The sequence below is a fragment of the Xenopus laevis genome, chromosome 2S, assembly GCF_017654675.1.
Source record: "Xenopus laevis strain J_2021 chromosome 2S, Xenopus_laevis_v10.1, whole genome shotgun sequence".
Classification (NCBI taxonomy): Eukaryota; Metazoa; Chordata; class Amphibia; order Anura; family Pipidae; genus Xenopus; species Xenopus laevis.
The window spans coordinates 167,491,946-167,504,554 of NC_054374.1; the positions used below are offsets into that span (position 1 = coordinate 167,491,946).

The 12,609-nt window shown below is 40.5% G+C and overlaps 1 protein-coding gene across 2 annotated transcripts in view; it reads right to left on the minus strand.

The window, feature by feature from the left end:
- Positions 1 to 8,569: 8,569 nt before the first annotated feature.
- The window catches only part of nup98l.S (nuclear pore complex protein Nup98-Nup96-like S homeolog), a 66,837-nt gene continuing 62,797 nt past the window's right edge, over positions 8,570 to 12,609 (minus strand). For both annotated transcript variants that reach the window (XM_041584670.1, XM_041584669.1), the window contains exons 31-33: positions 11,341 to 11,495; positions 11,127 to 11,238; positions 8,570 to 9,933 (exon numbers count right to left, since the gene is read on the minus strand). In XM_041584670.1, coding sequence (XP_041440604.1) covers positions 9,725 to 9,933; positions 11,127 to 11,238; positions 11,341 to 11,495 — 476 coding nt within the window. In that variant the 3' untranslated portion in view covers positions 8,570 to 9,724. The remainder of the gene's footprint in view (positions 9,934 to 11,126; positions 11,239 to 11,340; positions 11,496 to 12,609) is intronic.

A 12,609-nucleotide genomic window follows, 5' to 3' on the forward strand; every position in this document is an offset into this window, starting at 1 on the left:
CACAGTAGATAACAGATAAGTACTACTATAGTTTATATAAACAAGCTGCTGTGTAGCCATGGGGGCAGCCATTCAAGCACAGGACACACAGTAGATAACAGATAAGTACTACTATAGTTTATATAAACAAGCTGCTGTGTAGCCATGGGGGCAGCCATTCAAGCACAGGACACACAGTAGATAACAGATAAGTACTACTTGACAGTAGAATTTGATATGACAGTAGAATTTGATAGCTGGAACGGTCCAAATCCTAAGACGGACGAATGGCTAGTGTCAGAGGGTTGATAGTTGTCACCCCCGCCCTCTATGACGCCATAACGCTATATGGCCTAAGGCAGGATGGACTTTAAGGGCTAAATGGTCTACTCTGGACAATGGTCACTCATATAACTTATACTAGGCCATACAAATAAATGATCCCCACTCTGTTACTTAGATTCCAGAGTGTCAGCATAGTGTCAGCATGTCTCTTAAGCCCTTTTGCAGAAGTGTTGCTCAATAGTTGTCTGTACCACAATGGCTATGTTTAGCCAACAGATGTTTACGAGGCTGTGGACAGTTGGAACCAGAAACTCTTATGTTGCAAAACTGCACATCTTACAGGAATGTACAAATATATGCCAGTAAGTCTCCTCGTCGGGCCATGTATGGTATTTCCGTGAACCCCTTGTCACAATTACTGTAAATGCCTTCTGAAAGCTATATAACGCCTGGACCAAGAGGTGGGTCTTTGGTAAGTCCTTGGCTGACATTCTGTGTGTTACTCCAACAGCTTACCCAGACAAAACTGTTATGTTGTATTATGTAAGAATAAATTGCCTGACTATTACTAAAGGTTTTCCTTTACTGAGTTTTGTCTTACACGAGGTCAAAAATGGTATTACTAAAAATACCATCATATGGTGACCCGCCGACTGTGATTCATTTTTTCCAGTCAATTTTTTCAGGCAATGGAGGGCTCCAGGCTGTGGCCATTGGAGTGTACCCGAGGAAGCTTTGTTCTCGGATGTCGATAGTTTACCCGTGGATATCTCTTTTCCAGGAAGGTTTCCCCGTCGAGCTTTACTTTAACGGATGATGGATACACGCGCGTAAGTACCCCCCGGGGTGGGGTATATATGTTTTTCTAACTTCTTCTTTTTGCCTATTGTTTTGTTAATTGTTGTGTTAATCAGCTGAAATTATCTGCCATTCATGATAGGAATCCGCAGTTTCCTTCCTGTTTTTGTATTTTGTAAGTCTCTTATTCCTTATCATGAAGTGTAGTCTAAAACATCTTGAAATAGAAATTACACGTGTACTGTATGTTGTTTGATGAATGCAAAAGGATCCATGAATGTTGAATGTTTGCCTAGCCGAGTGCGTGAATAACTTTAGTGTAACTGTCATATGTGTAATGGTGTGTGAGAGAATTTGTGGCCAGAAATACGGAAAACTAGGTTTTCTGAAGGAAATTCTTTAGAGTGTGAAGTGTGAATCACTTTCCTGTCCATTTGAATTGTCAGATGAAAAACGAGAGCCATACAAACATGCAGGTGTTGTACATCTGCAACTTCAAACCTATTTTCTCCCTTTCCACTCAATTGTAAGCATGTTCTAAATTTCAGAGAAAAGTATAACATCATTTTTTCCTGCAGGTGACTCCAGTTTATATGTCTGTTTGTTTGCCCTGTTTGTTTTATAAACCAATGTTAATAGCTCGCTGCTAAGCTTTTTTGCATCCTACAGGTCTGTTAGAGCATATTTTGAATGTAATACTTGTGTGTATGTTAGAAAGAAAAGGACTTGACTTGACTTGACTTGACGGTTATATGACTTTGCTGTGTCTGTAATGAATATGTTTGCCTTACTGTTTTTGGTTCTCTTTACTGTTTAAATGTTTTAGTAGGTACCTCTGGTAATGTAATATTTGTTCTATGTGTCTGTCACTACAATATTGTCATTTTGTCTTAGACTATCATGTCACTATTCTTATCCTATCCTAACATTGTCTTCTTTGTTATTATTCTCGTAGTAACATTAGTTCTCTTGTGTATTTCTGTTTGTGAATGGGTTACTCGTGAATAAGGTTAATTCACTCCACTTGTCTTTCTTGTGTTAACAGAAATATTAGTGTTGTCTCTTTAAATGTTCTCTGTTATAGTTTTTTGTCTCAAACTAAACTTACTTCTCTTTTTTATCTTTATGTGTCAGATTGATAACTGTTTTCTAAGTGTATTATGTATGATTTGCGATCTGAAAAAAACATGTTCCATCAGTTTAGAATATCTAACAATCCTCCTAGATATGCTAGTTGAGTGCCCAAAACATTTTAAGTTTCAAAGCCTTTGTTAAGTGTCACAGTGGAGGGGACAAGACTGCGTTTTCCTGGCCAGAAGGCGATAGTATTCTTCCCTCACAACTTGACATTCTACTGTGACAGATAACGGATATGTGAAAGAGTAAATATTTTACTATACAAATTGCATGCCATTAGATTTAGCAGGCTTTTGCCAACCAATAGAAAAGTGATATTTCTCACATATACTTCAGCTGAGACATTACACCTATTCTCTGCTCCTTGCTCAGCAAACTTAGATCCAGTCCTTTATATGGATACTAAGGAGCAATTAAATGCCAAATTTGTGCCTATTGGCAATTTTAGAGTAACACAGGGTTACACAATCTCAGAACTTTTGGTTCCACAGACAGTGCAGCCCCCAGTAATGAAGATTCTTATTGAGCTAATGGTTCAGAATGTTTTAAGCTTATTAACAGTAGTACTTCCCCTGAATATTCTGAAGACAAACTTCCTGCCGACCAAATAAATCACGGTCAGTTGTTTCACACTAAAGTACTTAATGGTGCATTAGACTTACAGCACCCTTTAAGAGGAAATCTAGTTCATAGTCCAATTAATAACAAGAAGGATTCTGTTTGCTGGTACTGTCATAAAAACTACATTTCCCAGAATCCTCCGTTGCACAATATTTCAGATGCTCAACTTCTCTCACTGTTTTGTAACTTCCTCTTTTGTCAGGCAGCTGGCTCAGGAACTTTTAACCACAGCAAATATTTTTAACTTTACCATTTCATATTCATCTGTATTTTTTTTTCTGTATCTCCTGCATCTGGATCTTTTTCACCAACATGAAGGTAAACTTGATGCAGTTTGGATCCATACCCGATTCACTCATTGGTACAGGTTAAATTATTTTCATTATTCTCTAGACAGATGTGAATCCATTATTTCATATTATTGTACTGCATCTGCAGTACAACAAGAGGGGAGTATTATATTGTGGGTTCTGTTGTTGTTACTATTTTTTCTAATTAAATAAGTTTCAGTTAATAAAAATGCAGCTTATGTGCTTGTGCCGCTGCTAAAAGAAAAACTTCTCCCGTAATCTTTGCACTTGTGTATCTTGCATCACAAGTCTGCAAGTGTAAGAAAATGCAGAAGTGACTTAAATTTATTGTTGATTTTGTCTGATAACCAGTAATTTCACTACCAAATTTGTAGAAATAAATGATGCTACTAAATGGGTCTATGTCATTTTCATTTAGGCTAAAAATATAAAAATATAAATATAGATACAAGAGAGAACTTGTTAAATGTTTTTCCTGGTTATGATTAATCAATATTATTTTGTTATAAGAAGGAAACAGTACAGGTTGTATTTGATAGTTTACATAATTAAATTTTCGATTCTGTTACAAATTTGCAAATATCACTGATATTAAGTGGAATTGTGTCTTTGTACCATCCCACTTCCAACAACACAATCACTGGCAGCATTTGGTTGGATTTATTCCCAGCTGTCCTGTCAATTCTCCGCAACAATCCTATCAGGTGTTGTGGACTCTCTTCATTTGAATTAACCACAAGAAAACAAACGTCCTTCACTCATATCTTGAATGTACAACCACTTCTCATTACTGACAGTTCATACAGTAGTTTCATTAGAGTTCTTTGGCTAGTACATTAGACAAGTCAGTATTACCAGAACACCAGATATTGTCACATTGTCTCTTTGTTTCCAGGTTGGTGATCTGAGCAAAATTCCATCAGTAGCTGTTGAGATTATTCCAATCCATTCCAAATAGAACAACTATCATTGATCACACCACTCATTGAAAGAAACTCTACATGCATACAAAGAGCCATTTCAAAGTTTGCCATTCATATCTGTGATGCCTTTACATCTTTTGCATATCCTAATATCGAATCCATGGACTGATTATGAACTCTTAAAAAGAACTGTACAGAGACTGCTGCATTGACTGAATACAAGTGACTGTTGAATATTTCTTCATATGCCTATCCAAAGCCATGATGTCTCTCTGATTGGACTTTCCCCTATAATGAACTGATGGACTGATATTGAAATGGGTTAATTTTAAGGTTTCGATTCATACAGTATTGAATGTGATATAGTTAAATTGTGTGCAATTTATAAGAACAATGGGAATGTGATAATGTAACATTTTCTCTATATGTTTAGTTTTAGATTAGTTATGAAAACAACAAAGGTAAAATTGTATCTGTTTAAACAGTTTTTAGAAGGGAAGTTTCCTGCAATTACTTATTATTGTATTATTGCCCCAGGTCCTCAGCTCTATATGTAGCCGGTTGTGTGTAAACAGCACTGACGAAAAAAAAAACAAATGATAAACCCATAATAATAGAACTCTGTCATGTGTTAAAATTAGTATTGAGTAGAGTCTAGATTCCAAGACTAGTCCCGCCCATAATGTTAAATCTATAAAAAATATAAATCTTATCACCGTCATAAACTAAGCTCTATAGTTAGTATAGATATGGGTATATATAATTTATGTGAAAGTAGGGAGGGGTGTATGTATGGATGCTGGGTTTTCATTTGGAGGGGTTGAACTTGATGGACTCTGTCTTTTTTCAACCCAATTTAACTATGTAACTATAAACATAGAGGTTGTTCAAATAAATAGAGTAGCTGACCAAAATAGTATGATTTTAGATTAGCATGTGTTTTGATAGGAAAAAGAAAGTTGTACTCAAATTGTTTCTGAAATGTTTGTTGAATGTCATATAGTCAAAGTTTTAGAGCTACAACAATAAGTGTAATATTTTTATAGAACAGTTCAGTTATGCCAAATGATTAGGTAAAATTTTATAGTTGGTTAAAGAACTCCATTGAAAGTTTCATTAAGTCTATCCATGTCATCCTAGCATTAATACTTGGTCTATATTTCTCCGTTAGAATTTGTGCTATAAGCACCTCCCCCCAACTTCTGCTTTCATTTGATTTACATCTATAAGATAAAGCTTTTCTCAGCCATGTGTGGGGAGGTTTGAAAGAAAGAAAGAATAATTTTTTACTTTTCAATAGTAATGAAATCAGTATTATATTAGTCTCTTATAACATGTTACATATATATTGTATATTCTTTGTCATTTTATAGGGTTTTCTGTTCCCAACTGCACTTAACCAAGTTATTTCATGAAACAGGATGTATCTGTAGCTCCCTAGCTTCCTGTTTTTTCTTTTCACTGATTTCAGCTTTTCAGCTACACTTCTGTATTGGTGCTGCCACAATAGTTGAACTGTAACTCACAACAGCGCACACCACTGTCCCATTTATAATAGACCTCCCTTGTTCCTGGGGGTCCTCTCAGCACTCTTACTGTGCCTGTAACTACTAATGTGAAACATATTCAATGTTTCAAGAGAGGAATGACAGTAGAATTTGATATGACAGTAGAATTTGATAGCTGGAACGGTCCAAATCCTAAGACGGACGAATGGCTAGTGTCAGAGGGTTGATAGTTGTCACCCCCGCCCTCTATGACGCCATAACGCTATATGGCCTAAGGCAGGATGGACTTTAAGGGCTAAATGGTCTACTCTGGACAATGGTCACTCATATAACTTATACTAGGCCATACAAATAAATGATCCCCACTCTGTTACTTAGATTCCAGAGTGTCAGCATAGTGTCAGCATGTCTCTTAAGCCCTTTTGCAGAAGTGTTGCTCAATAGTTGTCTGTACCACAATGGCTATGTTTAGCCAACAGATGTTTACGAGGCTGTGGACAGTTGGAACCAGAAACTCTTATGTTGCAAAACTGCACATCTTACAGGAATGTACAAATATATGCCAGTAAGTCTCCTCGTCGGACCATGTATGGTATTTCCGTGAACCCCTTGTCACAATTACTGTAAATGCCTTCTGAAAGCTATATAACGCCTGGACCAAGAGGTGGGTCTTTGGTAAGTCCTTGGCTGACATTCTGTGTGTTACTCCAACAGCTTACCCAGACAAAACTGTTATGTTGTATTATGTAAGAATAAATTGCCTGACTATTACTAAAGGTTTTCCTTTACTGAGTTTTGTCTTACACGAGGTCAAAAATGGTATTACTAAAAATACCATCATACTATAGTTTATATAAACAAGCTGCTGTGTAGCCATGGGGGCAGCCGTTCAAGCACAGGACACACAGTAGATAACAGATAAGTACTACTATAGTTTATATAAACAAGCTGCTGTGTAGCCATGGGGGCAGCCGTTCAAGCACAGGACACACAGTAGATAACAGATAAGTACTACTATAGTTTATAATAAACAAGCTGCTGTGTAGCCATGGGGCAGCCATTCAAGCACAGGACACACAGTAGATAACAGATAAGTACTACTATAGTTTATATAAACAAGCTGCTGTGTAGCCATGGGGGCAGCCATTCAAGCACAGGACACACAGTAGATAACAGATAAGTAACTACTATAGTTTATATAAACAAGGCTGCTGTGTAGCCATGGGGGCAGCCATTCAAGCACAGGACACCACAGTAGATAACAGATAAGTACTACTATAGTTTATATAAACAAGCTGGCTGTGTAGCCATGGGGGCAGCCATTCAAGCACAGGACACACAGTAGATAACAGATAAGTACTACTATAGTTTATATAAACAAGCTGCTGTGTAGCCATGGGGGCAGCCATTCAAGCACAGGGACACACAGTAGATAACAGATAAGTACTACTATAGTTTATATAAACAAGCTGCTGTGTAGCCATGGGGGGCAGCCATTCAAGCACAGGACACACAAGTAGATAACAGATTAAGTACTACTATAGTTTATATAAACAAGCTGCTGTGTAGCCATGGGGGGCAGCCATTCAAGCACAGGACACACAGTAGATAACAGATAAGTACTACTATAGTTTATATAAACAAGCTGCTGTGTAGCCATGGGGGCAGCCATTCAAGCACAGGACACACAGTAGATAACAGATAAGTACTACTATAGTTTATATAAACAAGCTGCTGTGTAGCCATGGGGGCAGCCATTCAAGCACAGGACACACAGTAGATAAGAGATAAGTTACTACTATAGTTATATAAACAAGCTGGCTGTGTAGCCATGGGGCAGCCATTCAAGCACAGGACACACAGTAGATAACAGATAAGTACTACTATAGTTTATATAAACAAGCTGCTGTGTAGCCATGGGGGCAGCCATTCAAGCACAGGATACACCGTAGATAACAGATAAGTACTACTATAGTTTATATAAACAAGCTGCTGTGTAGCCATGGGGGCAGCCATTCAAGCACAGGATACACCGTAGATAACAGATAAGTACTACTATAGTTTATATAAACAAGCTGCTGTGTAGCCATGGGGGCAGCCATTCAAGCACAGGACACACAGTAGATAACAGATAAGTACTGATAACTCTGAGCACATTTAGTGCAAGACCTTCTTTGACATTTGGACACAGTGAAGGAATGTTCATTTGGGCGTAAAAGATGGAATTGTTCTGAAAGCCGCCCTATTCTGGTGCAGTAAGAGCCCTGGTTGTTTATGTGACGCGGCCGCCATGTCTGATGGTGGAGGAGAGATGCTTTTTTTTTTTTCTTCTGTCCTGGATAATTAACCCCATGGTGTCTGCTCCTGCGGCTTTACTCCTTGAGATCCCCAAGTCTGTATCACTTTAAAGCAGGGTTGGTCTGTTTTTATTCTCTGCACTGCTGGCTCTGACTTATGAAACAATGTAGCACAAACCTGCTCAGTGTCAGACTTGGAACAGACCCTGCACTCTGAGCCTTATTGCCAGGAGCGGGGCAGCGGCACAACAATACAATGGGGACGTCGGGAACTTTATTTGTGCCCCAAAAACTGGCGGATCATTATGCACCTCCTTTTTAATTACCTTTAGGCACCACTGGAGGAAACTTCAATGAAAATGCCCCTCGGAGACCCCCCATAATTGTACACAGCCCAGGAACCTCCAGATCCCCCTCTTGCTAAAAGATTATTGGTCAGGCTCAGCATTGCGGTAACTCAAGCATGTGGGCACTGGGGGGCGCTAAATAGATTGCTAGCTTTTCTGCCCATCCTCAGCCCAGGGTTAACCACTTCTGTACAACCATAAGGAATATTGTGGGGAGATGAACAAGCGCCGTGGTCTGAGGGTGTCCCAGTGCTGAAAGGAGAGTGAACCCCGAATTTATAGAGCACTGCTCAGGGAACACACAAGAGGTTGGACAGTTTGGGGGGGCCCCACATTGGGGCCACAGAAGAAATCAGGCAAATGCAGGAATATTAAACTTTTATTAAAACATATTTTTGGAACACAAGGAAAAACCTTATTTATTCTTCATCATCATCATCATCATCATCACAGTTTGGGGAGTAAAATCGTGAGGGAATTTCATGCAGCAACTGGGGGACACTGGGCAGGCGGCACACAAACCTCGTACACGAGTCTGACAATCAATAGCCCCCCCCCAGCACATTTACACATAAAGCAACGGACTGGGCACTACCAATACAAGCAGAGGGGGAGATGAACCAAAGCCCCCCCATTTCCTTACAGTCACCCCAACATATGCGCCGATAATACAAAGCCACTCACACGCATGCGACTCACCAACTGCAACATCGCTGTACAGACAAACACTGGCAGCCACCAATACTCTGTGTTATAAACGCACACGATCCATTCCTACTGGTGCATTTGGATCAGAGACAAAGGAGGACACTGGCTCTTTAAGCGCTTCTCATTTCTGCAGACAAAAAAGACCAATCGCAACAGTAAAAAGCCCCCTGACACCACCAGGGAGGGGCTGGGCCATCAGCTGCCATTGGACGTTGATAGTTCTGGCACTGCCCATTTATGTTGCAGGGAGGGGGGTCCTACCTGAGTTTCTCTGTTGGATCAATCAGAACACAAGCTAAAGGGCCCCGCAGCAGCAGCAGCAGCAGGAAGGTCAGGGGCCCCTAGCGACCAGAAGAAGCTCCTGTAAAATTCATCTCTAGATTAGAAATGATAAACCCTAACCAATCACACGACAGTTTAATAAGATGTCTAAAATGCATCTGGAAGAAAACCCACCCTGATTGGGTGAAGGTGAGAGGCGGTCTGGCGAGCAGTCGTATAAAAATGGCGCCTCACACTTATTTGTACAGGAAGAGTCTGTACAAAAACTTTTATAAATATTATTTTTTGTAAAGCAACAAAAATTCCCTTGATCACAAAATAATACATTTAAAATCAGATTTATCATCGACCGTTGTTAAAAGGAGTTTGGCTCCCGTAGAACAGAAATCCCTCCCCCGGCGCAGGTAACGGACTAAATCCATTGGCTCGTCTCACTGTCAGAAACCATAGAAAACCCGATCCTAAGAAAAATAGGAGTCACATGATCAGTGCACCATAAGGGCTCAGGGGCAGAAAGGCGGCACTTTATTAACTGTCACAAATCAGTTCTCTTAAATAAGACTGGGTGAGGCCTCGGAGTTCCTCCAGGGCGTAGTCTTCGGGCATAGGGAGGCGCCCAATATGTGGGGCAAGAAGTCTTAAGGGCACACGGGGTTCAGAAGAGTCTGACATGGATTCTGGGGGCTGCTGCAGACTCAGCACCACTCGGAGGATGTTGGCAACGCGTTTCGCCATTTCTATTAATTAAGAAAAAAAAAGCAGCTTAATAGTCGATCAGCAAATAATTTAAAATCATGGGTGTTTCTTTTATAGGGTCCAATTCTGCTTACTAATTCTGCTTACTTGGCAGGGCCCAGGACTATACTCATATAAAGGGTGAGACTATTTAAAGGGGTTGTACACCTTTAAATTAACCGTTAGTATGATGTAGAGAGGGATATTCTGAGACAATTTGCAATTGATTTTCATTTTTTTTTATTATTTGTGGTTTTTGACTTATTTAGCTTTTTATTCAGCAGCTCTCCAGTTTGTAATTTCAGCCATCTGGTTGCTAGGGTCCAAATTCCCCAAGCAACCATGTACTGATTTAAATAAGAGACTGGAATATGAATAGGAGAGGCCTGAATAGAAAGATGAGGAATAAAAAGTAACAATAACAATATATTTGTAGCCTTACAGAGCCCACTTGAAAACTGGAAAGAGTCAGAAGGCAAATAATTAAAAAGAAATATTAAAAAAAGTAAGGACAATTGAAAATTTGCTTAGAATGTGTCATTCTGTAACATACTAAAAAGTAACTTAAAGGTGAACTACCCCTTTAAAGGATAAGTAAACCTTTACAATAAGCGAATGTTAAATTGATGAGGGGGCTATTCTGAGCACTTTTGCTATGTACATTCATTATTTATTTTGTTTTTATTCCAAGATATTAAGGGATACATGTACTGTTAATATGAATGAATTTTGTTACAACAGCGCCACCTGCTGGTCAGTTTCCCACCAGTCTGACCAGCAAGTAGTCAAGGAAATTGTCAGGAGAAAGAAAGAGGCTGATGTTCTTCTGCTTAGGAATAAAATTAGAAATCTTTCTCACATCTTTCCTAAGCAGAAGAACATCAGCCTCTTTCTTTCTCCTGACAACTTCCTTGACTACTTGCTGGTCAGACTGGTGGGAAACTGACCAGCAGGTGGCGCTGTTGTAACACAATTCATTCATATTAACAGTACATGTATCCCTTAATATCTTGGAATAAAAAATTAAAAACCCATCAATGTACATTGCAAAAGTGCTTAGAATAGTCCCCTCATCAGTCTTACATTCACTTATTTGAAAAGTTTGCTTATCCTTTAAAGGCAGCTTGTCGATAGTGTTTAGTGCAGGTAAAACACATGATGAGTAGAGTTGAGGGGCAGTAATGGAAGTCCCTACCTGACTGTGCCAATCGATCTTTGGCCGTGTAGCAGTGGATCAGCTCGACCCATTTACACAGAGACATTACTTTGGTGTGTAACTTTTCCAACTCACAGCCGGAGCTCTCGTCCTATGGGAAGAAGAGAAAATGAGCCAGTCCCATGCAGGTATTGATTTAATAGAGGCAATAAAGTAAAAGTAAGGCCAGTGTAGGAGACTTAATAATAAATACCTGCTGAATCAGGTTGAGCATGTCAATAACACGGATATAATCCAGATAGACCTTCCCTGCAGTCTCCCAGTCCTGAATGTGCTTGCAGTGCTCGGGGTTGGACAGCTCACCCAGAAAGCTCTGCAGGTATCTGTAGTTCTCATTAATAACGGCATCTGTGCAACACAAAACAACTTCATTGGTTGGGACTATCAGTACCTGCAGGACAGGCTTCAACGGGGTTCTGCCCCCAACACTTGCTCTGTTGCTCAATTACTACAATTAAACCAGGTGTGTCCAAACTACGGCCCGCGATCCATTTTTAATTGGCCCACAGCAGATTCCAAAAATATACCAGAATAAGGCCCGCACATGAAACTGGAGGTATTGCATCTTTTGGTATGCTGTATGCGCCCCCAGCACCTCTGGGTGCTACTGGGTGCTACAGGCAGATTCAGTCCAGTGAAAGATTAGAAGAGGCAAATAAACACAACTGGTAATGTTCGGCCCTGACTTATCCTTTATCGGCAGCTCTGGGTGATTCAGTGCTATTTGCTCAATGACAGCGACTGCCACTGCTGATCGTGGGGGGAGTGTTTTGCTTTTAGGAGGAGCCTACATCGTACGGTGGCCCCGTCGGGACATTTGGTTTGGTTGTTGAGCACGCATGTTACTCCCAGAAGCTGCATTCCACCCAGCACCGGCCCAGACACTACGAGACTGACTGAAGAATCTCGATGGGAGTGGTTTGTAGGTAGGCTTGGATATTGCAGGTAAGGGGTGTGGGTCGGAGCGAGAGGCCTGTGTGAGGGAGAGGACGGACAGGGAATGTCTCTGATGGATTTCTGTGGGTTCCGCTATGTCCTTCAATGCACTCTGGCTTTTTGGGATTGGGTCCGGCCGGCTCCCCGGCTTCTGTTTATCTCACTACTAAACACTGTGTTTGCTGGGAGGTGCCCGGCTCTGGCAATGGCCTCGTTATTCTCCTGCCACTGGGCTTAGGCTGTTCTGGAGCTGACCCTCAGTCTGGGCTCATTCTGCACTGGACACTGCTCGGCTTCCTATACAGACACCATCATACTGACAAACCTCTGTCACTATCAATAAGCTCTGGGACACGGGTTGTGTTGGTGGCACTGGGCTGGCAGTTTGGTGGCTTGTGGGTTGGACACAGAGCAGTGCTGATGTGGGTTAAGGTACTCTGTGCTTTCATGGTGAATATTGAAACTGATTGAGAAGTTTTCTGGGATTGCAGTTGGTCACTTTGGGCAGTGATACTTGCACCTTTAC